Consider the following 25747-nt stretch of genomic DNA (forward strand, 5'->3'; position numbering starts at 1 on the left):
ATGTGTTTAGTTCTTTGGCCCATTTTTTGATTGGGTTGTTTATTTTTCTGGAATTGAGCTGCAGGAGTTGCTTGTATATTTCTGAGATTAATTCTTTGTCAGTTGCTTCATTTGCTATTATTTTCTCCCATTCTGAAGGCTGTCTTTTCACCTTGCTTATAGTTTCCTTTGTTGTGCAGAAGCTTTTAATTTTAATTAGGTCCCATTTGTTTATTTTTGCTTTTATTTCCAATATTCTAGGAGGTGAGTCATAGAGGATCCTGCTGTGGTTTATATCGGAGAGTGTTTTGCCTATGTTTTCTTCTAGGAGTTTAACAGTTTCTGGTCTTATGTTTAGCTCTTTAATCCATTTTGAGTTTATTTTAGTGTATGGTGTTAGAAAGTGTTCTAGTTTCATTCTTTTACAAGTGGTTGACCAGTTTTCCCAGCACCACTTGTTAAAGAGACTGTCTTTTCTCCATTGTATATTCTTGGCTCCTTTGCCAAAGATAAGGTGTCCACAGGTGTGTGGATTTATCTCTGGGCTTTCTATTTTGTTCCATTGATCTATATTTCTGTCTTTGTGCCAGTACCATACTGTCTTGATGACTGTGGCTTTGTAGTAGAGCCTGAAGTCAGGTAGGTTGATTCCTCCAGTTCCATTCTTCTTTCTCAAGATTGCTTTGGCTATTCGAGGTTTTTTGTATTTGCATACAAATTGTGAAATTATTTGTTCTAGTTCTCTGAAAAATACCATTGGTAGCTTGATAGGGATTGCACTGAATCTATAGATTGCTTTGGGTAATGTACTCATTTTCACTATATTGATACTTCCAATCCATGAACACAGTATATTTTTCCATTTATTTGTGTTCTCTTTGATTTCCTTCACCAGTGTTTTATAGTTTTCTATATATAGTTCTTTTGTTTCTCTAGGTCAATATATTCCTAAGTATTTTATTCTTTTCGTTGCAAAGGTGAATGGAATTGTTTCCTTAATTTCTCTTTCTTTTCTTTTTTTTTTTTAATTTTATTTTATTTTTAAACTTTACAATATTGTATTAGTTTTGCCAAATATCGAAATGAATCTGCCACAGGTATACCCGCGTTCCCCATCCTGACCCCTCCTCCCTCCTCCCTCCCCTACCCTCCCTCTGGGTCGTCCCAGTGCACCAGCCCCAAGCATCCAGTACCGTGCATCGAACCTGGACCGGCGACTCGTTTCATACATGATATTATACATGTTTCAATGCTATTCTCCCAAATCTCCCCACCCTCTCCCTCTCCCACAGAGTCCCTAAGACTGATCTATACATTGGTGTCTCTTTTGCAGTCTCGTACACAGGGTTATTGTTACCATCTTTCTAAATTCCATATATATGCGTTAGTATACTGTATTGGTGTTTTTCTTTCTGGCTTACTTCACTCTGTATAATAGGTTCCAGTTTCATCCATCTCATTAGAACTGATTCAAATGTATTCTTTTTAATGGCTGAGTAATACTCCATTGTGTATATGTACCACAGCTTTCTTATCCATTCATCTGCTGATGGGCATCTAGGTTGCTTCCATGTCCTGGCTATTATAAACAGTGCTGTGATGAACATTGGGGTACACGTGTCTCTTTCCCTTCTGGTTTCCTCAGTGTGTATGCCCAGCAGTGGGATTGCTGGATCATAAGGCAGTTCTATTTCCAGTTTTTTAAGGAATCTCCACACTGTTCTCCATAGTGGCTGTACTAGTTTGCATTCCCACCAACAGTGTAAGAGGGTTCCCTTTTCTCCACACCCTCTCCAGCATTTATTGCTTGTAGACTTTTGGATCGCAGCCATTCTGACTGGCGTGAAATGGTACCTCATAGTGGTTTTGATTTGCATTTCTCTGATAATGAGTGATGTTGAGCATCTTTTCATGTGTTTGTTAGCCATCTGTATGTCTTCTTTGGAGAAATGTCTATTTAATTCTTTGGCCCATTTTTTGATTGGGTCATTTATTTTTCTGGAGTTGAGCTGTAGGAGTTGCTTGTATATTTTTGAGATTAGTTGTTTGTCCGTTGCTTCATTTGCTATTATTTTCTCCCATTCTGAAGGCTGCCTTTTCACCTTGCTAATAGTTTCCTTTGTTGTGCAGAAGCTTTTAAGTTTAATTAGGACAGAAATATTGATCAATGGAACAAAATAGAAAGCCCAGAGATAAATCCACGCACCTATGGACACCTTATCTTTGACAAAGGAGGCAAGAATATACAATGGATTAAAGACAATCTCTTTAACAAGTGGTGCTGGGAAAACTGGTCAACCACTTGTAAAAGAATGAAACTAGAACACTTTCTAATACCTTACACAAAAATAAACTCAAAATGGATTAAAGATCTAACTGTAAGACCAGAAACTATAAAACTCCTAGAGGAGAACATAGGCAAAACACTCTCCGACATACATCACAGCAGGATCCTCTATGACCCACCTCCCAGAATATTGGAAATAAAAGCAAAAATAAACTAATGGGACCTAATTAAACCTAATTTCTCTTTCTGTTTTCTCGTTGTTAGTGTATATGAATGCAAGGGATGGCTGTGTGTTAATTTTATATCCTGCAACTTTACTATATTCATTGATTAGCTCTAGTAATTTTTTGGTGGAGTCTTTAGGGTTTTCTATGTAGAGGATCATGTCATCTATATACAGTCAGAGTTTTACTTCTTCTTTTCCAATCTGGATTCCTTTTCATTTTCTGCTCTGATGGCTGTGGTCAGAACTTCCAAAACTATGTTGAATAGTAGTGGTGACAGTGGGCACCCTCGTCTTGTTCCTGACTTTAAGGGAAATGCTTTCAAATTTTCACCATTGAGGATAATGTTTGCTGTGGGTTTGTCATATATAGCTTTTATTATGTTGAGGTATGTTCCTTCTATACCTGATTTCTGCAGGTTTTTTGTCGTAAACGGATGTTGAATTTTGTCAAAGGTTTTCTCTGCATCTATTGAGATAATCATATGGTTTTTATCTTTCAATTTGTTAATGTGGTGTATTACATTGATTGATTTGCAGATATTGTATAATCCTTGCATCCCTGTGATAAAGCCCACTTGGTCATGATGTATGATCTTTTTAATGTGTTATTGGATTCTGTTTGCTAGAATTTTGTTAAGGATTTTTGCTTCTATGTTCGTCAGTGATATTGGCCTGTAGTTTTCTTTTTTTTGTGACATCTTTGTCAGGTTTTGGTATTAGGGTGATGGTGGCCTCATAGAATGAGTTTGGAAGCTTACCTTCCTCTGCGATTTTCTGGTGGAGAAGGAAATGGCAACCCACTCCAGTACTCTTGCCTGGAGAATCCCATGGAGGGTGGAGCCTGGTAGACTATAGTCCACGGGGCCGCAAAGAGTCACACACGACTTCTGGAATTTTCTGGAAGAGTTTGAGTAGGATAGGTGTTAGTTCTTCTCTAAATTTTTGGTAGAATTCAGCTGTGAAGCCGTCTGTTCTGGGCTTTTGTTTGTTGGAAGATTTCTGATTACAGTTTCAATTTCCGTGCTTGTGATGGGTCTGTTAAGATTTTCTATTTCTTCCTGGTTTAATTTTGGAAAGTTGTAATTCTCTAAGAATTTGTCCATATTTTCCAAGTTGTCCACTTTATTTACATATCAGATCAGATCAGTCGCTCAGTCGTGTCCGACTCTTTGCAACCCCATGAATCGCAGCACGTCAGGCCTCCCTGTCCATCACCAACTCCCAGAGTTCACTCAGACTCACGTCCATCGAGTCAGTGATGCCATCCAGCCATCTCATTCTCTGTCGTCCCCTTCTCCTCCTGCCCCCAGTCCGTCCCAGCATCAGAGTCTTTTCCAATGAGTCAACTCTTCGCATGAGGTGGCCAAAGTATTGGAGTTTCAGCTTTAGCATCATTCCTTCCAAAGAAATCCCAGGGCTGATCTTCTTCAGAATGGACTGGTTGGATCTCCTTGCAGTCCAAGGGACTCTCAAGAGTCTTCTCCAACACCACAGTCCAAAAGCATCAATTCTTTGATGCTCAGCCTTCTTCACAGTCCAACTCTCACATCCATACATGACCACTGGAAAAACCATAGCCTTGACTAGATGAACCTTTGTTGGCAAAGTAATGTCTCTGCTTTTGAATATGCTATCTAGGTTGGTCATAACTTTCCTTCCAAGGAGTAAGTGTCTTTTAATTTCATGGCTGCAGTCACCATCTGTAGTGATTTTGGAGCCCCCCAGAATAAAGTCTGACACTGTTTCCACTGTTTCCCCATCTATTTCCCATGAAGTGGTGGGACCGGATGCCATGATCTTTGTTTTCTGAATGTCGAGCTTTAAGCCAACTTTTTCACTCTCCACTTTCACTTTCATCAAGAGGCTTTTTAGTTCTTATTCACTTTCTGCCATAAGGGTGGTGTCATCTGCATATCTGAGGTTATTGATATTTCTCCCGGCAATATTGAGTCCAGCTTGTGTTTCTTCCAGTCCAGTGTTTCTCTTGATGTACTCTGCATAGAAGTTAAATAAGCAGGGTGACAATATAAAGCCTTGACAAACTCCTTTTCCTATTTGGAACCAGTCTGTTGTTCCATGTCCAGTCCTAACTGTTGCTTCCTGACCTGCATACAAATTTCTCAAGAGGCAGATCAGGTGGTCTGGTATTCCCATCTCTTTCAGAATTTTCCACCATTTATTGTGATCCACAGAGTCAAAGGCTTTGACATAGTCAATAAAGCAGAAATTGATGTTTTTCTGGAACTCTCTTGCTTTTTCGATGATCCAGCGGATGTTGGCAATTTGATCTCTGGTTCCTCTGCCTTTTCCAAATCCAGCTTGAACATCAGGAAGTTCACGGTTCACATATTGCTGAAGCCTGGCTTGGAGAATTTTGAGCATTACTTTACTAGCTTGTGAGATGATAATAGTCTCTTATGATCGTTTGTATTTCTGTGTTGTCTGTTATGATCTTTCCATTTTCATTTCTAATTTTGTTGATTTGATTTTTCTCCTTTTGATGATGATTTTTCTCCCTTTCTTGATGAGTCTGGTTAATGGTTTGTCAATTTTATTTATCTTCTCAAAGAACCATCTTTTGGTTTTGTTGATTTTAGCTATAGTCTCTTTTGTTTCTTTTGCATTTATTTCTCCCCTAATTTTTAAGATTTCTTTCCTTCTACTAACGCTGGGGTTCATAATTTCTTCATTTTCAAGTTGCTTTAGGCGTAGAGTTAGGTTATTTATTTGACTTTTTTCTTGTTTCTTGAGGTATGCCTGTATTGCTATGAACCTTCCCCTTAGCACTGCTTTTACACTGTCCCATACGTTTGGAGTTGTTGTGTTTTCATTTTCATTCATTTCTATGCATATTTTGATTTCTTTTTTAATTTATTCTGTGATTTTTTTGGTTATTCAGCAGCATGTTTTTCAGCCTCCGTATGTTTTGATTTTTAATAGTTTTTCTCCTGTAATTAAGATCTAATCTTACTGCATTGTGGCCAGAAAAGGTGCTTGGAATGATTTCAATTTTTTTGAATTTACCAAGGCTAGATTTATGGCCCAGGATGTGATCTATCCTGGAGAAGCTTCCGTGTGTGCTTGAGAAAAAGGTGAAATTCATTGTTTTGGGGTAAAATGTCCTATACATATCAATTAGGTCTAACTGGTCTATTTTGTCATTTAAAGTTTGTGTTTCCTTGTTAATTTTGTTTAGTTGATCTATCCATAGGTGTGAGTGGGGTATTAAAGTCTCCCACTGTTATTGTATTATTGTTAATTCTCCCTTTCATACTTGTTAGCATTTGTCTTACATATTGTGGTGCTCCTATGTTGGGTGCATATATATTTATCATGGTTATATCTTCTTTGATCATTATGTAGTGTCCTTCTTTGTCTCTTTTCACATCCTTTGTTTTAGTCTATTTTATCTGATATGAGTATTGCTACTCCTGCTTTCCTTTGTTCTCTATTTGTGTGGAATATCTTTTTCCAGCCCTTCACTTTCAGTCTGTATGTGTCCCTTGTTTCTAGGTTTGTCTCTTGTAGACAACATATATAGGGGTCCTGTTTTTGTATCCATTCAGCCAGTCTTTGTCTTTTGGTTGGGGCATTCAACCCACTTACATTTAAGGTAATTCTTGATAAGTATGATCCCATTGCCATTTACTTTATTGTTTTGGGTTCGAGTTTATACACCCTGTCTGTGTTTCCTGTCTAGAGAAGATCCTTTAGCATTTGTTGGAGAGCTGGTTTGGTGGTGCTGAATTCTCTCAGCTTTTGCTTGTCTGTAAAGCTTTTGATTTCTGCTTCATATTTGAATGAGATCCTTGCTGGGTACAGAAATCTGGGCTGTAGGTTATTTTCTTTCATCACTTTAAGTATGCCCTGCCATTCCCTTCTGGCCTGAAGTGTTTTTATTGAAAGATCAGCTGTTATCCTTATGGGAATCCTCTTGTGTGTTATTTGTTTTTTTCCCTTGCTGCTTTTAATATTTGTTCTTCGTGTTTTATCTTTGTTAATTTGATTAATATGTGTCTTGGGTTGTTTCATCTTGGGTTTATCCTGTTTGGGAATCTCTGGGTTTCCTGGACTTGGGTGATTATTTCCTTCCCCCATTTTTGGGAAGTTTTCAATCTCTGGGTTTCCTGGACTTGGGTGATTATTTCCTTCCCCTATTTTTGGAAAGTTTTCAACTATTATCTTTTCAAGTATTTTCTCATGGTCTTTCTTTTTGTCTTCTTCTTCTGGGACTCCTATGATTTGAATGTTGGGGTGTTTAACATTGTCCCAGAGGTCTCTGAGATTGTCCTCATTTCTTTTAATTCTTTTTTCCTCTATGTTTCATTTATTTCTACCATTCTATCTACTACCTCACTTATCCTATCTTCTGCCTCCCTTATTCTACTTTTGTTTCCCTCCAGAGTGTTTTTTATCTCATTTATTGCATTATTCAGTATATATTAACTCTTTTTTATTTCTTCTAGGTCCTTGTTAAACCTTTCTTGCATCTTCTTGATCCTTGTCTCCAGTCTATTTATCTATATCTCCAATTTTTTTTCAAGATTTTGGATCATTTTCACTATCATTATTTGGAATTCTTTATCAGGTAGATTCCCTATCTCTTTCTCTTTTGTTTGGTTTGCTGGGCATTTATCCTGTTCCTTTACCTGCTGGGTATTTTTCTGCCTTTTCATCTTGTTTATATTGCTGCATTTGGGGTGGTGTTTCTGTATTCTGCCGTTTGGTGGTTCCTGTTTATTGTGGAAGTTCCTCACTGTTGGTGGGGTTGGATGGGTGGCTTGTCAAGGTTTCTGGTTAAGGAAGCTTGTGTCAGTGTACTGGTGGGTGGAGCTGGATTTTTTCTTTCTGGAGTGCAATGAAGTGTTCAGTAAAGTTTTGAGATGTCAATGGGCTTGGTGTGACTTTGGTCAGCCTGTATATTGCGGCTCAGAGTTATGTTCCTATGTTTCTGGAGAATTTGAGTGTTATGTCTTGCTCTGGAGCTTGTTGGCCCTTGGGTGGTGCTTGGTTTCAGTGTAGGTATGGAAGCATTTGATGAGCTCCTATCGATTAATGTTCCCTGGGTTCAGGAGTTCTCTGGTGTTCTCAGGATTTGGCCTTAAGCCTCCTGCCTCTGGTTTTCAGTCTTATTCTTACAGTAGCCTCAAGACTTCACCTTCTATACAGCACCAGTGATAAAACATTGATGTAAATGATGAAAAGTTTCTCCACAGTGATGGGCACCTGGAGAGGTACACAGAGTTACGTGGACAAGAGAAGAGGGAGGAGGGAGATAGACGTGACCAGGAGGAGAAGAGGGGGAATCAAAAGGGAAGAGAGCAAGCTAGCCAGTAATCACTTCCCTATGTGCTCTCCACAGTCTGGATCCCCCAGAGATGTTCATGGAGTTGCACATAGAAGAGAAGAGGGAGGAAGGAGACAGAGGTGACTAGGAGGATAAAAGGGGGAATCAAAAGGAGAGCAACAGATCCAGCCAGTAATCAGTTCCCTGAGTGTTCTCCACAGCCCAGAACACACAAAGAGATTCACTGATTTGGGTAGAGAAGAAAAGGGGAAGGGGTGAAATAGAGGCGACCTGTTGGAGAAAAAGGAGAGTAAAAAGGGGGAGAGAGCAATCAGGCCAGTGATCTCACTCCCAAGTAAAAATGGGTCCTGTAGATTGGGTTCTTAAAGGTACAAAGTTGATAACAAATATCAATAAGCAAAGATTAAAAATCTTGAATAAAGGTTAGATTCTCAAAAATACAATATTAAAAAACAAAAACAAAAACCCCCAAAAAACAAAAAACAAACAAAAAAACACAAAGTCACAGAAATTATAAAATATATATATATGAAGTTTGCTTTAAAAATAGAGTCTTTCTTTTTTATTTTTGCAAGGTAATAGTAGGTTATAAAAATGAAAATTAAAGGAGTAATGGGGACTTAAAAATAACCAAAAAAATAAAATAAAATAAAAATTTTTTAATTAAAAAAATAATACTAGTAAAAATATATCTAAGAATTTCTCTGGAGCCATTGCGGACAGTGTGGGGTTAGTTCATTTTCAGATAGTTCCTCGGTCTGGCTTGTACTTCTTGCAGTCTATAGGCCCCTTCCTATGTAATCGGTGCTAACTACAGTTTTAATCTATTGCACCTGAACCAAAGCAGTTCCCTCTGTTTATTTTAGCTTCCTCTGTTTACTGATCTCTTCAGTGTCTAATTTCTGCCCTGACACAAGGGGCGCGGTGGTGGTCACTTTTTTTTAGGCTCACTTGTTCAGTCATGCTTTGGGGAGGGAGGAACACTGCAAACAAATATCACTGGTGTGTGTTCACAGTGATTCAGCCACAGTGAATCACAGCGTGTGTGCTTTCCCAGTCTACACTGCTCAGACTCCATGTTGCTCTGCTGGGAACTGTCTGATGTGGGCCCTGGTTTGCATGCACGTCCCACGTCTAAGCCGCTCAGGTTCATGTTCTTGGGTACTCCACAAAGGCGGACTTTGTTGGGCCTGCATTTTGCACCCATCCCAGGTCCGAGCAACTCAGGTGGCCAGGTCCTTGACACGCGTAGTCACCCTCAGTTGAAGGTTGCGACTTATCTCCTCCCCCGTCCCAGCCACTTGGTTTTCTGGGTGTACAACAGGCGCACTTTCTCAGGTGTGCCGTGTGTCTCTTCTGGGAAGCTGATCTCTGGCTGCCACCCTGCCAGTGGATGTCGACCGTCCAGAATCCCAGAAAGTCTTGGTTATCAAGGAAGTCTGCTTGCAGTTTGGTGTAGGATGCCTCCTTGGGGCCACGATTGCCCCCTTCCAGCTCTGGCTGCCCTCACCTGCCTGTCTCTGACAGGGGATAGACTGGGTCCACAGCCAGCTAGCTCTGCTCAGTCCTTTGTTCTGTAAGCATGCCTGGCGGTGGTTAGGGCTTTTCCCAGGATCACAGGATAGCTATTCCACAGTCTGGGTTGCTATCTCAAGCTAGTTTCCTCAGATTGCCCTCAGGGGATTCAGGCCAGGTCCTTATCTTAAGCAGTGCAGCCTGCTCCTCCCTGTTCCTCCCCCGCTTGCTAGTGGGGGATGCGAGCCTCTGGGCTGTTGCACAGCTGGAAGTTGCTGTTATGCAGGTAATCTGTGAGTTTTAATTATTTATTTATTTTTCCTCCTGATTATTTTGCCCTCTGAGATTCCAAGGCTCGCCACAGACCCGCCTGGAGAGAGTGTTTCCTGGTGTTTGGAAACTTCTCTTTTTTTAAGACTCCCTTCCCAGGATGGATCTCAGTCCCTACATCTTTTGTCTCTCTTTTTACCTTTTATATTTTGTCCTACCTCCTTTCAAAGACAATGGACTGCTTTTCTGGGTGCCTGATATCCTCTGCCAGCATTCAGAAGTTGTTCTGTGGAATCTGCTCAGGGCTCAAGTGTTCTTTCGATGAATTTGTGGGGGAGAAAGTGGTCTCCCCGTCCTATTCCTCTGCCATCTTAGGACCGCCCCCCCGCCCTTTCTATATGTTTTTAAGCTAGCATCCATCTCTAATGAACCCTGCCATATACTTTAAGACAAACAATCTGCATGGCAATGATAAATACTAGCAGTTGTTATTATACTTATTGTTATTATCACAGAATTTATTATTAATTAGATGAGAAATCTGTTTATAAAAGCCTTATGAACTTATAATCCAGACATCCCAAACTCTAAGAGTCTCCCCGTTTTAAACCATAATCCACATATTAGATGAGTGAAAACTAAAGTAGTGAAATAAGGCAGCTGATGGGGACAGACACCAGTATGATAAGCAGAATGGATTCAGAAGGTCTAACACACTAGGATCCATGAACTCACCACTTCAAATACCACTGTCACTTGCCTTAAGCTTATTCCTTATTTATTACTTCTTTGTCTGGCTCAAAATGCCATTGTCTTTCTTTGGACCTAGAATTCCTCACCTGTAGGTCATAATATTGGAATGAATAATTTATAACATTTCTTCCAGTTCCATGACTTCTTTATAATTCAGTTTATCTTCATCTTTTCTTCCCAGGGCACAGGTGTATTAGTATCACTGACTTCTGTGCTGTATGATGACAAAGTATTTCCTAACCCAGAAATGTTTGACCCTGGCCACTTCCTGGATGACAGTGGTAACTTTAAAAAGAGTGACCACTTCATGCCTTTCTCAGCAGGTAACAAAATTTTTTCCTTCGTTACTTCAAAGGACAAGATGCTTTGGGGGCGGCGGGGGCGGGGGGGGGGGATCAGTTGGAACTTCTTATAAAATTCCCACTCAGGGGCTGGTTGGACTGCTCTTTTCCTATACTCAGGTGTAGGAATTGCAATGCCCACACACTTTCCCTTCTCATAATATATGCTCTTTATTGCTCTAAGTTACCAAAGCTTTGAAAAGATGACCCAATTCTTTCAAATTCAGAAATAAAATTTGAGCTAGGTGCTGAAAATATAAGAGAAGTGCACCTTATCCATAAGGAACCATGTGTTGTAAAACTTGAAACTTCAAGATGTGTTGAAGATTGATGAAGATGTAGTTAGAGCAGAGAACAGAGGCTGTGAGGAGTAGAAATAAAGATGATAGGGACATCAGACTAAGAACATAAACTACAACTATACTGTGTGTTTCCAGGAGAAGAAAAAGGTTGATGAAAACATGAAATATCAAATTGCATGAGAATTGTTAATGAAGTACTTGGCATAGTGCCAAAGCTCATTAAAAATTTGTGTGAATAAGGGTAGCCATTCTGCTCTGCTAAGTCACGTCAGTCGAGTCCGACTCTGTGCGACCCCATAGATGGCAGCCCACCAGGCTCCCCGGTCCCCGGGATTCTCCAGGCAAGAACACTGGAGTGGGTTGCCATTTCCTTCTCCAATGCCAGGGTAGCCATTAAGATATGAAATTATGTGGACAGCATGTGTATCCATTCTATGTCTGCCTATCTAACTGTTGTGGCTTACATTTATCCATTCAACCATTCATCAATTGTTACTTTCTAACCACTGATAAGTAACACATTGGCCAGTTCCTCATGAAACTCCCCCACAGCTGTGAGAGGTTGTAATACCAGATGTGCATGCCAACTCTTTCTAACAACCAGAAACACAGTGTTCAAGGAGTATGTACTCTCTGTGTTTGTTATTTTCAGGAAAACGGATTTGTGCAGGAGAGAGCCTGGCCCGCGTGGAGGTGTTTTTATTCCTGACAGCGATTTTACAAAAATTTACTTTGAAATCTGTGGTTGACCCAAAGGACATCGACACCACCCCAATTGCCAATGGGTTCGCTTCTGTGCCACCTCCTTACAAGCTCTGCTTCATTCCTCTGTAAGGACTTGTCTCCTATGATGTTGTCTTCAACTCCTTCTCATCTGAGGCATTGGTCACCTCCTTTCCTCTTCATTCTTCTGCCTAGGAATGCCTTCTCAATCTCTCTTCTTGTTATGGTGCAGTTTCACTGCAGAAATGTATCCGCTATTCTCCATGTCCTGTAACATTTGTATTGGCCGTCACATATGCTAATGCTTTATCTATATAACATTTGTATTGGCCATCACATATGCTAATGCTTTATCTATTACCGAGTAGCACTATGCAGTCAATACAAAATAGAACAAGATGATTAGTGTATGGCAATGGAGAGTTATTATTCTATGCATGTTCCTAATTAAAAGCATAATTTGATGAGCCAGTTCTCAGAGTTTCCTTATGGTGTGCCTAATACACGTGAGAAAGGAAGGAAAGTAATTCAAAGAAGTCATGTTGGTCTCATAGTGATCAGCACAGAGGACTACAGAGATTAAGCAGGAAAGTTCTCTTAGCTGCATGTCACCTAGAGTTACTTGAGGTTTGGATTTGCAACTGAAAGAGATTGTGTCCAGGAGTGCCTCAGTAGGAAAATATTGAGATCAGTGATACTAAGGAATTAAATCCAAAGTAAGCCACAGAAAACTACAAATGAAAATTAGAGCAGAAATCAGTGAAATTGCAAACAAGGAATCAGGATAAAAATCAATGAGACCAAAGTTAATTCTCTGAAAAGTTGAATAGAATTGATAAACCCATATGTAACCTATTCCCCACTCCGAGAGAAGACACATTATTAATATCATTGCTAAAAGAGGGACCATAACTTTAAGTCCCAGAGCACTAAAAGGATCATAAGGGATTATTATGAAGCTGTATGCCCACCAGTTTGAGAAGTTCAATGACATAGGTTAATTTCACACACAATCTGTCAAAATTCACATCTGGAAGAGTAACACCAACTAGTTGAAACTAGTTGAAAGACTTCTGTACCCTTAGTGAATGTGAACCTAGCCACATCAAAGCCAGAAAGAGAAGCAGATCCTCTCTCATCACAACTACCAAGCCCAACAATGTGCCCTATAATTGGGCAGGTATCCCCCTCCCAGCTCTCAGCTTCTCCTTGAGGAGCAAAGGAGTTGGCATGCACATCTGACATTCCAACCTCTCACAGCTGTGGGGAGTTTCATGAGGAACTGGCCTCTGTGTTACCTGTCTTGGAGCACTGAAAGGACTCAGCAAGCTGTAGATACCTAGGAGTTTCTAGGACATAAGAAGCAGGCTGGGCTAGCACACAGGTTTGAGAGACCTCCAGAATCTCTGGCTGAGCTGATTGGTGAAGTTTTTCTCCTCCATGTGACTAGTCAGTGAAGACTGAAACTGGCTATTGTCTAATGTGCAAACTGCAATGCAGAGAGTCAAGGAAAATTTAGAAACAAGAGATGTATGATTGACCTAAAACATCATTCAAAATAAGTCATAAAGTTGTTCACTGTGGTCTGGAGAACAGTAAAGAAATGAAGTAGGAATTTCAACAACAGGGCAGAAAATTCAAAGGCGTAAAACAGAAGTCAGAGCTGAAGATTACTTTTTGTATTTAAAAAAATCATTAGAGAATGTAACAATAGACTAGATCAAGCAGAACAAAAGATCAGAAAACTTGAAGATAAGTCATTGGAAATTATTCAGTTGAGAGAAAAAAGAAAAGAAATTTAAGGAACTTTTGAACACTATCAAGTAGATCAATACATGCAGTATAGGAGTCATAGACAGAGCGGAGAGAAAGAGAAAGGACCAGAAAGCTAATTGAAATTAACAATGGCAGAAAACTTCCCACATCTGGAAGAGGAAGTGCACATAGAAGGAAGGAGGTACCAAGCAGGACACCCCTTATTCATGGAATAAAATGGTTACTTCAAGAGAGTGATAGCTTTTTTATTCAAAAGAAGCTGATCTGGTTCTATTAGAGTTAGAACCATGTGAGTTAGACAGGAAGTAGTACTTTGGTTTGTCCTGGTTAAAATGTTCCCCGAGACATGGGTTCATTTAAATTCTAAAGGTTATAGAACCAAACTTTTCTGACTCCAGTTTAATAAGCTGACACTGTAATTATTAACTGTATTAATATTTATTTTGAAAGTCACTGATTAGTGTGAATCATGGAATTAGTGTGAATCATGGAATATTGAACAATGGTGCCATATAAAGGAATTATAAAAATCAAACAAAGCCCATAGTCTGCATAAAGATGGAATTAATAAAAATCACAGTGGAAATAAGTAAAACAGAGACTAAAAGCAGAACCAATACAATATTGTAAAGTAATTAGCCTCTAAAATAAATACATTTAAGTTTTTAAAAAAAAGAATGATAGAAAAGACCAACAAAACCAAGAATTGGGTTTTTTGATAAGGAAAAGAAAATTGATAAAATTTTAGCCAGAGTCTTTATGGAAATTAAGAGTGGAGCATATAAAATTAGAAATCATTGAGAAGTTACAACCAATATCACAGAAATACAAAGAATCATCAGAGAATACTACCAACAGTTATTTGCGAATGAACTGGACAACCTAGAAGAAATAGATACATTCCTAGAAACATACAATCTTCCAGGACTAAATCAAGAAGAAATAGATAATCAGAACAGATAAATTCAGTTCAGTTCAGTTCAGTTCAGTCGCTCAGTCGTGTCCGACTCTTCGTGACCCCATGAATCGCAGCACGCCAGGTCTCCCTGTCCATCACCAACTCCTGGAGTTCACTCAGACTTACATCCATCAAGTCAGTGATGCCATCCAGCCATCTCATCCTCTGTTGTCCCCTTCTCCTCCTGCCCACAATCCCTCCCAGCATCAGAGTCTTTTCCAATGAGTCAACTCTTTGCATGAGGTGGCCAAAGTACTGGAGTTTCAGCTTCAGCATCATTCCCTCCAAAGAAATCCCAGGGCTGATCTCCTTCAGAATGGACTGGTTGGATCTCCTTGCAGTAATACTAGTATTGAAACTGAATAAGTAGTAATAAAAAAAAATCTGCCTATAAACAACCATTCAGGACTGGATGGCTTCACAGGAGAATTTTACCAAACATTTAAAAAATAGTTGAGAATTCCCTGGTGATTCAGTGATTAGGACTTTGTGCTTTCACAGCTGATGATCAGATTCAATTCCTGGTCAGGGGAACTAAGAACCCACAAGCTGCACATCACAGCCAGAAAAAAATAGTTAACACCTATCCTTCTCAAACTATTCCAAAACTCTGGAGAGGAGGGAACACCTCCAAACTAATTCTGTGAGACCATCACTACTTTGATGCCAAACCAAGAAACTAAAAAAGAAAACTACAGATCAATATCCCTGATAAACAAAGAAGTCCTGAACGAAATATTAGCTAAATTCAACAATACATAAAAATGATCATATACCATGATCTAGTGGGGTTAATTTTAGGGATGCAAGGATGATTCAACACCTACAAATCAATCAAAGTGATATACCACATTAACAAAACAAAGGGTTGAAATCACATAATCATCTTCCCCGATGTAGAGAAAGCATTTGACAAAATTCAATATCTATTCATGATTAAAAAAAAAAAAAAAAAAACACTCTTTACAGACTTGGTATAAAGGGAACATATTTCAAGATAGTAAAGGTTCCAAATAGGAAAAGGAGTACATCAAGGCTGTATACTGTCACCCTGCTTATTTAACTTCTATGCAGAGTACATCATGAGAAATGCTGGGCTGGAAGAAGCACAAGCTGGAATCTAGATTGCCGGGAGAAATATCAATAACCTCAGATATGCAGATGACACCACCCTTATGGCAGAAAGTGAAGAGGAACTCAAAAGCCTCTTGATGAAAGTGAAAGAGGAGAGTGAAAAAGTTGGCTTAAAGCTCAACATTCAGAAAACAGAGATCATGGCATCTGGTACCATCACTTCATGGGAAATAGATGGGGAAACAGTGTCAGAATTTATTTTGGGGGGGGCTCCAAAATCACTGCAGATGGTGACTGCAGCCAGGAAATTAAAAGACGCTTACTCCTTGGAAGGAAAGTTATGACCAACCTAGATAGCATATTCAAAAGCAGAGAAATTATTTTGCCAACAAAGGTCTGTCTGGTCAAGGCTATGGTTTTTCCTGTGGTCATGTATGGATGTGTGAGTTGGACTGTGAAGAAAGCTGAGCACCGAAGAAGTGATGCTTTTGAACTGTGGTGTTGGAGAGGACTCCTGAGATTCCCTTGGACTGCAAGGAGATCCAGCCAGTTTGTTCTAAAGGAGATCAGCCCTGGGTTTTCTTTGGAAGGAATGATGCTAAAGCTGAAACTCCAGTACTTTGGCCACCTCATGAGAAGAGTTGACTCATTGGAAACGACTCTGATGCTGGGAGGGATTGGGGGCAGAAGGAAAAGGGGACGACAGAGGATGAGATGGCTGGATGAAATCACTGACTCTATGGACATGAGTTTGAGTGAACTCCGGGAGCTGGTGATGGACAGGGAGGCCTGGCGTGTTGCAATTCATGGAGTCGCAAAGAGGCGGACACGACTGAGCAACTGAACTGGCTGTCTGAAAGGCTATTTATGACAAACCAACAGCTAACATCATTTACACAGTGGAATTTTACTCAGCCATAAAAAAGAATGAAAATTTATCACTTTCAGAACGTGGATAATCCTGAAGGGTATTATGCTTAATTAGATAAGTTTGATAGAGAAAGACAAATACTGGACACTTTCACTTACTCAGTTCAGTTCAGTCACTCAGTCATGTCTGACTCTTTGTGACCCCATGAACCGCAGCACTCCAGGCCTCCCTGTCCATCCCAACTCCTGGAGTCCACCCAAACCCATGTCCATTGAGTCGGTGATGTCATCCAACAATCTCATCCTCTGTTGTTCCTTTCTCCTCCTGCCCTCAATCTTTCCCAGCATCAGGGTCTTTTCAAATGAGTCAGCTCTTCACACCAGGTGGCCAAAGTATTGGAGATTCAGCTTCAACATCAGTCTTTCCAATGAACACCCAGGACTGATCTCCTTTAGGATGGACTGGTTGGATCTCCTTGCAGTCCAAGGGACTCTCAAGAGTCTTTGATGTGGACTCATAAATAAAACAAATGAACTAATACAACAAAACAGAAAGAGACTCACAACACAAAAAATAGGCTAGTGGTTACCAGTGCCAAGAGAGGTAGAGGTAAAGGGTAAGACAAAGAAAGGGCATTAAGAAGTACAAACTGCTGCTGCTGCTGCTGTGTCACTTCAGTCGTGTCCGACTCTGTGCGACCCCATAGACGGCAGCCAACCAGGCTCCCCCGTCCCTGGGATTCTCCAGGCAAGAACACTGGAGTGGGTTGCCATTTCCTACTCCAAGAAGTACAAACTACTAAGTATAATATTAAAGTTAATAAGATACAAGGATATAATGTACAGCACATGGAATATAGCCAGTATATTGTGACCACTTTCAGTTCAGTTCAGTCGCTCAGTCATGTCTGACTCTTTGCAACCCCATGAATCACAACACGCCAGGCCTCCCTGTCCATCACCAACTCCTGGATTTCACCCAAGCTCATGTGCATCAAGTTGGTGATGCCATCCAGCCATCTTACCCTCTGTCGTCTCCTTCTCCTCCTGCCCCCAATCCCTCCCAGCATCAGGGTCTTTTCAAATGAGTCAACTCTATGCATGAGGTTGCCAAATATTGGAGTTTCAGCTTCAGCATCAGTCCTTCCAATGAACACTCAGGACTGATCTCCTTTAGGATGGACTGGTTGGATCTCCTTGCAGTCCAAGGGACTCTCAAGAGTCTTCTCCAACACCACAGTTCAAAAGCATCCATTCTTCGGCACTCAGCTTTCTTCACAGTCCAACTCTCGCATCCATACATGACCACTGGAAAAACCATAGCCTTGACTAGACAGACCTTTGTTGGCAAAGTAATGTCTCTGCTTTTTATTTATTTTTTTAATTCAAATTTATTTATTTTAATTGGAGGCTAATTACTTTACAATATTGTATTGGTTCTGCCACACATCAACATGAATTCGCCACAGGTGTACATGTGTTCCCCATCCTGAACCCCCCTCCCACCTCCCTCTCTGTACCATCCCTCCGGGTCATGCCAGTGCTTTTTAATATGCTATCTAGGTTGGTCATAACTTTCCTTCCAAGGAGTAAGCGTCCTTTAATTTCATGGCTGCAGTCACCATCTGCAGTGATTTTGGAGCCCAAAAATATGAAGTCTGACACTGTTTCCACTGTTTCCCCATCTATTTCCCATGAAGTGATGGGGCCAGATGCCATGATCTTCACTTTCTGAATGTTGAGCTTTAAGCCAACTTTTTCACTCTCCTCCTTCACTTTCATCAAGAGGCTTTTTAGTTCCTCTTCACTTTCTGCCATAAGGGTGGTGTCATCTGCATATCTGAGGTTATTGATATTTCTCCTGGCAATCTTGATTCCAGCTTGTGCTTCTTTATGGAATATAAACTGTAAAAATATCTAATCTCCATGTTGTACACCTGAAATTAATATAGTATTTAAGTTAACTATGAAAAAAGTGAAAGTGATAGTTGCTCATTTGTGACTATAGCCCACCATGCTCTTCTGTCCATGTTCATTCTCCAGGCAAGAATACTGGAGTAGGTTGCCATGCCCTCCTCTGGGGGATCTTCTCAACCCAGGGATCTATCCCATGTCTCCTCTATTGCAGGCAGATTCTTTACTGTCTGAGCCACCATGGAAGTTCGAGTTAACTATGACAATTAAAAAAAAAAATAGGACTTCCCTGGTGGCTTAGACAGTAGAGAATCTGCTTGTTAATGTGGGAGATCCAAGTTCTATCCCTGGATCAGGGAGATCCCCTGGAGGAGGGCATGGCAACCCACTCCAGTATTCTTGCCTGGAGAATCCCATGTGCAGAGGAGCCTTATGGGCTACACTCCCTGGGGTCACAAAGAGTTGGACACTTCCACTTTTTTCAATATAAAATAACTTGCAGTGTCTGTAATTTTACATTTTATGGACAATTTTATTTCAGAAATTTACCTTTAAGGAGACTGTATATGCATAGCAAATTAAAAACATACATAATCTTGTCCTGTGTCAGAATCTCACTGAAATCACTATAATCTCAATTACAAATGAGATTTAGTCTTTTATACTTGGAGACGTGTATCCCTTAATATACCACTATTCATGTTTCAAGTACAAAGATCTTCTCATTCATAACAGTCAAACATTTTGTGCTCAGGATTTATTATTGATACAATAGCATCTAATATATAATCTATATGTAAGTTTTCTAACTTTCCTAGAATATCCATCATAGCTTTTTTTCCCTTTGCAATTCAGTGAAGAAAATGGCATATAATTTGGTTATCTTTTCCCTTTGGTAGCCTGTAATCAAGAATAAATTCACTTTGTTTCTTTATTCCCATTTGTTACATTTATCTTTTTGGGCTCCAAGCTAGTAGTCTGTGAAATGTTTGATTGTTTTCTAAGGATTAGATTCCAGCTGTTATTTTGGCAAGAGAACTACATAGATGCTATATGTATGTCCCACTGAATCTCATTGAGAAGATAGAGGCACATAATATCATGCATCCCATTATTGGTTATGTCAAACTCCTCACTAAACAAGGAGGTATTCCCAGATGTCCCCATTGCAGAGGTTTCATCATTTAATACATAATTAATAAAAATTTATGGCATCATACTTTAAGACCTTGCAGATATTCTACAGTCAAAGCATTCACCCAAGAGCTTTTGCACTTGTTGATGGTCCTAATCTGAACTGTTGCCAAATGATCAATTTTTTTTCTACTTTATCCTCTCTTCTGTGTTTTTAAGCTAGGATCAATCCATAGTGATGATTTGCCCCATATTTTTTAATTAAGGGAAACAAATTACACTGCAGTGATAAACACACCTTAGTTGTTATTGAACTCTTTCTCATTATCTCAGAAGAGGTCCTTTTTCTTTAGGTCAGATGTATTTGTATGTTTACAAAGGCCCTGGAAATAGATACTTTGGACATTTCAAGTGCAGAGATTTTCATTTTAGGCCACATGTGAGGTGAATGAAAACTAAAGTAATGAAATAGAGCAGCAGATGGGTACAGACCAGTGTCCAGACTCTCTGAAAGCAGGACAGATTCAGGTCTGGTAGCCAACCACCCTTGTCCTCGGTACTTCAAATGCTATGGGAGGCTACTTTAACAAGATTGCTGCCATTAAACTTATGGCATTAAACTTATCCATGCCTATTGCTTTGTCTATCTGATTTGAAATGCCTCTGCTCTTGTTTGGACCTAGGCTTCCCCATCTATGGGCTGAATTGCAACATTTCTTCCAGCTCCATGACTTCATAACACATTTCAGGACACAACCATATTTACATTTCTGACCTCTGTGCTGGATAATGACAAAGAATTCCCCAACCCAGAGGAAGTTTGACCCTGGCCACTTCCTGGAGGAGAGTGGCAACTTGGAAAAGAGCAATTTGCAGAAAAAAATGTATTTCCTTCAGTATTTCATGGAACAAGACACCTTTTTGAGATCAGATAGAACTTATATGGTGCTCACTCTGGTGCTGGTAGGATGGCTGTTTGTCCATGATCAGAAGCACCAGTCCCTAAGCCAATGTAGTCCCCCCACTTCATGATACATCATTAGGCCAAATCACTGAGGCTTTGAAAGGTGATCCAGTTCTTCCAAATTGAGAAAATTAGAGTATGAGTTGATGAAATTCTTTGCTGAGACACATCACTGTGTGTCTGAGAACTCCTTAGAATGTAAAACTAATTAAGACTTTCCTTACCTGACATGAGAAGGGCACCTAACTCTGGCCAAATTTAAAAATGCACTGAAAGGATCATACGCCATGATTAAGTGGGATTTATTCCAGGGATGCAATGATGATTCATTATTTGTATTTGGCTTGTTAATTGTTTGTAGCAATTAAAAACTAAATTAAATAAAAAATTAATTTTTTAAATTTAAAAAATCAAATTAAATTAAAAATTGAAGTTAAAAAAAAACTGGAAAAGGTCAGTTTTCATTCCAATTCCAAAGAAAGGCAATGCCAAAGAATGCTCAAACTTCCTCACAATTGCACTCATCTCACTCACTAGTAAAGTAATGCTCAAAATTCTCCAAGACAGACCTCAGCAATACGTGAACCATGAACTTCCAGATATTCAAGCTGGTTTTAGAAAAGGCAGAGGAACCAGAGATCAAATTGCCAACATTCACTGGATCATTGAAAAAGCAAGAGAGTTCCAGAGAAACATCTATTTCTGCTTTATTGACTATGTCAAAGCCTTTGACTGTGTAGATCACAATGAACTGTGGAAAATTCTGAAAGAGATGGGACTACTTGACCTGCCTCTTGAGAAACCTATATGCAGATCAGGAAGCAACAGTTAGAACTGGACATGGAACAACAGACTGGTTCCAAATAGGAAAAGGAGTACATCAAGGTTGTATATTGTCACCCTGCTTTTTTAACTTCTATGCAGAGTACATCATGAGAAACGCTGGGCTGGAGGAAGTACAAGCTGGAATCAAGATTGCCGGGAGAAATATCGATAACCTCAGATATGCAGATGACACCACCCTTATGGCAGAAAGTGAAGAAGAACTAAAGAGCCTCTTGATGAAAGTGAAAGAGGAGAGTGAAAAAGTTAGTGTAAAACTCAACCTTCAGATAACTAAGATCATGGCATCTGGCCCTATCACTTCATGGCAAATAGATGGGGAAACAATGGCTGACTTTATTTTTTGGGACTCCAAGATCACTGCAGATGGTGATTGCAGCCATGAAATTAAAAGACACTTACTCCTTGGAAGGAAAGTTATGACCAACCTGTTTAACATAGATGGCATATTAAACAGCAGAGACATTACTTTGCCAACAAAGGTCTGTCTAGTCAAGGCTATGGTTTTTCCAGTGGTCATGTATGGATGTCAGAGTTGGACTGTGAAGAAAGCTGAGCACCGATGAATTGATGCTTTTGAACTGTGGTGTTGGAGAAGATTCTTGTGAGTCCTTTGGACTGCAAGGAGATCCAACCACTCTATCCTAAAGGAAGTCAGTCCTGAATTTTCTTTTGAAAGACTGATACTGAAGGTGAAACTCCAATACTTTGGCCACTTGATGCAAAGAACAGAGTCATTTGAAAAGACCCTGATGGTGGAAAAGATTGAAGGGGGGAGGAGAAGGGGACGACAGAGGATGAAATGGTTGGATGGCATCACCAACTTGATGGACATGAGTTTGGATAGACTCTGGCAGTTGGTGATGGACAGGGAGGCCTTGTGTGCTGTGGTTCATGGCATCACAAAGATTCAGACAGTACTGAGTGAATTTAATTGTTTGTAGAGAGTTTTTGCACACAATGCTTTCTGATGGGTTCTTTATCTCATTTATTGAGTGCAGGTGGAGGATTCAGGGACTCCTTCCTCAAGCCAGCTCTAAGTCATGCATCCTCTGTGCAGGGGCTCCCAGTGTAAGGGGAACAGAGTGATCCAGGCTTGAAGTGACTGCTCCCAATGAGTGGGCTCAGGACAAGTGACAGAGCAGTGTTTTCCTCACTGCCCTGGGCTTGGCCTTGGATTCTTGGGCTGAGGGCTGGGTGAAGGGTCTCGTGGATCTTCCAGGCCCTTTGAGGAGGACTCATGCATCTGAGGAGAAGTCTGGGGGCACTCTGGAGCTCCTCACACTAGAAAACATTAAAAAAGGGAAGAGTGTTTGGACATTTCAAATGATTCTGGTGGCTGATCTCTCACAGAAAATATCGTATTTTTTAGGAAAAGGTAGACTGATTTCTTGAATTAAAATTTGCTGCTAATTGGGACATCTCTGGTGGTCCAGTGGTTAAGAATCTACCTGTCAATTCAGTTGATGCAGGTTTGATCCCTGAAGGGGAAACTAAGATCTTACATGCTACGGGGCAACTAAGCTCACACACCACAACAAGAGAGGCCTGTGAACCAAAATGAAAAAATCCCTGCACAGACAAAAATGTTAAAAAAAATTTTTTAATGCTACTTATCTAAATAATGCAAGTGAAAGTGAAGTCGCTTCAGTCGTGTCCGACTCTGTGTGACCCCATAGATGGCAGCCTACCAGGCTCCTGCATCCATGGGATTTTCCAGGCAAGAACACTGGAGTGGGTTGCCATTTCCTTCTCCAAAGAACAACATAAATGAGTAAACCATTTTGTGTAATAAAAACTGTTCAGAAAACTGTAATATTGACAAGGTATGAAGCAAACACAAGTGAAATCACTCAGGGAGCTGATCCTGGGTGGAAAACTTTACCATCAGAGAATCCACCTCTTGTGTTACCCCATCACTCTATCCTCTCTCGGACATGCCAATTTAAGTGACTTTGCAGTGACTTCTGTGAGCTGTTTTCTTGTGAACAATTTCTCTAGGTTGAAACACTGTTATCCGTGGCAAAGTTGGTTTGATCAAGCCACTCCACCAGGTATCAGAAGGATTAACTTCTCCACCACATCAGTGGACTTAAATGAAAGGATAACCCACTTCTTCTCCAATTCCAAGCTCCAGCCCTAGAATGAGTCTTTGGGAATAAGGCTGGGCAGCTGGTTTTAACTGCTTTCAATGCCTGATCACACCATGTCTACAGACAATGAAGGGGAGAGTCCTCTGGGGCCACACTTAGAGGTGAGGTTCTTCACAAGGTTTTTTTCATTCTCAGGACCTGCAATGGGATCCAGAGCTTTCCAAAAATTGATTCTAACTAAAGTGGGGACTCTTGCCTGGAAAATTCCATGGACAGAGGAGCCTGGCAGGCTACAGTCCATGGGGTCTCAAGAGTTGGACACAACTAAGCAACTAAACTACCACCACCACAAAGTGGGGACTTGAAGTTGGGTTGTGAGGAAAAGAGAGTCTTTCTTTTTTTAATTTTAACACCAGCTCTTTCAGACTCAAGGGAAATTTCAGGTTAGGAGGAAAGCAGAACAGCCTTCCCTTAAGGGGAAGATCCAGGCAAGGAATGTGGGGCCCTCCTGTCTCAGAGGAGGCAGCACCCTTGGACAAGGATCAGGAAGGGAAACATGCTCCAAGGGAATCACCAGCTATCTAAGGTTCCATGCCTGGAAGCTGGACTTTAATCACAGGTGGGTAGATCTTTGTGTAAAGTCTGTAATCTCCTCTCCACAGATGAAGAGATTTTGTCCAACCTCCCAAGATCTCAACCAAAGAACACAAGATTTTAGTTCCAGGGAGCAGAATCTGCCTTTGTAAAGAAATGATTCTTTGAGGTATTTCTTTGAGGTTTTTAAAGTCACTTTCTGTAGGTCTTAAGGAAAAATCCCACTTCTTGCTCCTAGCCACAATCTGCCTCATCAGGTAATACCTCCAGGCGCTCCCTTTTTTTATGCTGACAACGTTAGTTATTTAATTTCCTTTTTCCCCAACATGTTGATATACTCTTTCAGAGGAGCCTTATTTGGTCTGGAAAATTTTATGATGACATGTCAGGTGGGTTTTTATTTCTCTTCCTCAGCCACGTTGGTGTAGGATGCATTCACTTTGATTTGAATGGTTAAATGAGCACTTGACTTGCAACCTACCTCCAAAGTCCTCTGGGCTTCCCAGGTGGCTCAGGTGGTAAAGAATCTGTCTGTAATTCACAAGACCTGGGTTCAAACCCTGGATCAGGAAGATCCCCTGGAGGGGGGCATGGCAACCCAGTCCAGTATTCTTGCCTGGAGTATCCCATGGACAGAGGAACCTGGCAGGCTACAGTTCATGGGGTCACAGAGCTGGACACTACTGAGTCAATAATGCTTCAACATCCTACTAGATGTTTTTGCCCCATCATTAACTTTTACTCTGTCCCTTGATTTCATGTTACCTACTGTACCCACTCCCACATCCAGCAGAGAAGCTGCCTGGAATTTGACCTTGAGCCAGCTTCCTTCAGAGGTGTGACTGGACTCTCAACACAGGAACTGGAGCTCATCTTAGAGACTCTGAGGCTTTTTTAAGTTTGTAATAGTTTCAGTACATAGGGTTGGGCTAGTCTTGATGCCTTATTTGTATTTAAAATGTTTTACCATTTTAAGTATAAAGAGTAAAAGGACAGATTGTGATTCTCATGGATTCTACTGGAGGGTTTCTTTGAAGAAGGAGGGAAGTGCAGACCTTCTGTCTGGGATGTGCCTGTTTATGATATAACTGAGCAGGACCCTCTGGAGCCTTCCCCTGTATCCTCTGCTTTAGCTCCTCTCTGAATTATCTAGATACTAGTATTTGATGCACATTTCCTGAGTTTTTTTTTCAGATGTGAATCCCCCTTACCAACAATTAGGGGAACCGATTGATGACCATAAGCACATACATAGCCCCAGGCCTGCTGGAGCCTAAGGACTGATAATATTAACCCCTGTGACACCACTCTGCTACCTCATCATCAGCCAGTCAGAGAACTGTTCACAAGACTGATCACATACCCTGCAGATGGCATCCTGCCCCCAGCCCCACTGCACCTGTCCTTTAAAAAAAGGCTTTGCCAAAACCCTTTAGGGAGCTCAAGGCTTTTTAGGATATGAACCACCTCAAGTTGCAATAAATATTTCTCTGCTCCAAATTCCAGTCTTTCTGTTTGTTTGGCCTCACAGTGCATCAGGCACACAAACTTGCATTAACAATGGTTGTGGGATGAATCAATAAGGAAGGAAACGAGTGAGCCAGGGATAAAGCCATCAATGGTTGATGCTGAGGTTGCACAGTGAACTCTGAACTCTGCAGAAGTTTCCCCTAAGTACAGCTTAAAACCCTGCTGGAAAAGCATACACTCATGGGAGGTTTGGGGGATAATGTAAACCAGACTCACACACCCCCAGAGTGGGTGCTCTCTTCATGGGAAGCTGAGAGTCTCATGTCCAAATGTGAAAACTGAAAATTAAAGAG

General features: G+C 40.5%; 1 protein-coding gene across 1 annotated transcript in view; it reads left to right on the forward strand.

The window, feature by feature from the left end:
- Nucleotides 1-12169, forward strand: part of LOC109553136 (cytochrome P450 2C9-like) — a 54787-nt gene extending 42618 nt beyond the window's left edge. The window contains exons 8-9 of the mRNA XM_019953071.2: nt 10520-10661; nt 11634-12169. Of these exons, the coding sequence (XP_019808630.2) occupies nt 10520-10661; nt 11634-11815 (324 nt within the window). The 3' untranslated portion in view covers nt 11816-12169. The remainder of the gene's footprint in view (nt 1-10519; nt 10662-11633) is intronic.
- Nucleotides 12170-25747: the final 13578 nt, after the last annotated feature.

Source organism: Bos indicus, chromosome 26 (assembly GCF_029378745.1).
Source record: "Bos indicus isolate NIAB-ARS_2022 breed Sahiwal x Tharparkar chromosome 26, NIAB-ARS_B.indTharparkar_mat_pri_1.0, whole genome shotgun sequence".
Classification (NCBI taxonomy): Eukaryota; Metazoa; Chordata; class Mammalia; order Artiodactyla; family Bovidae; genus Bos; species Bos indicus.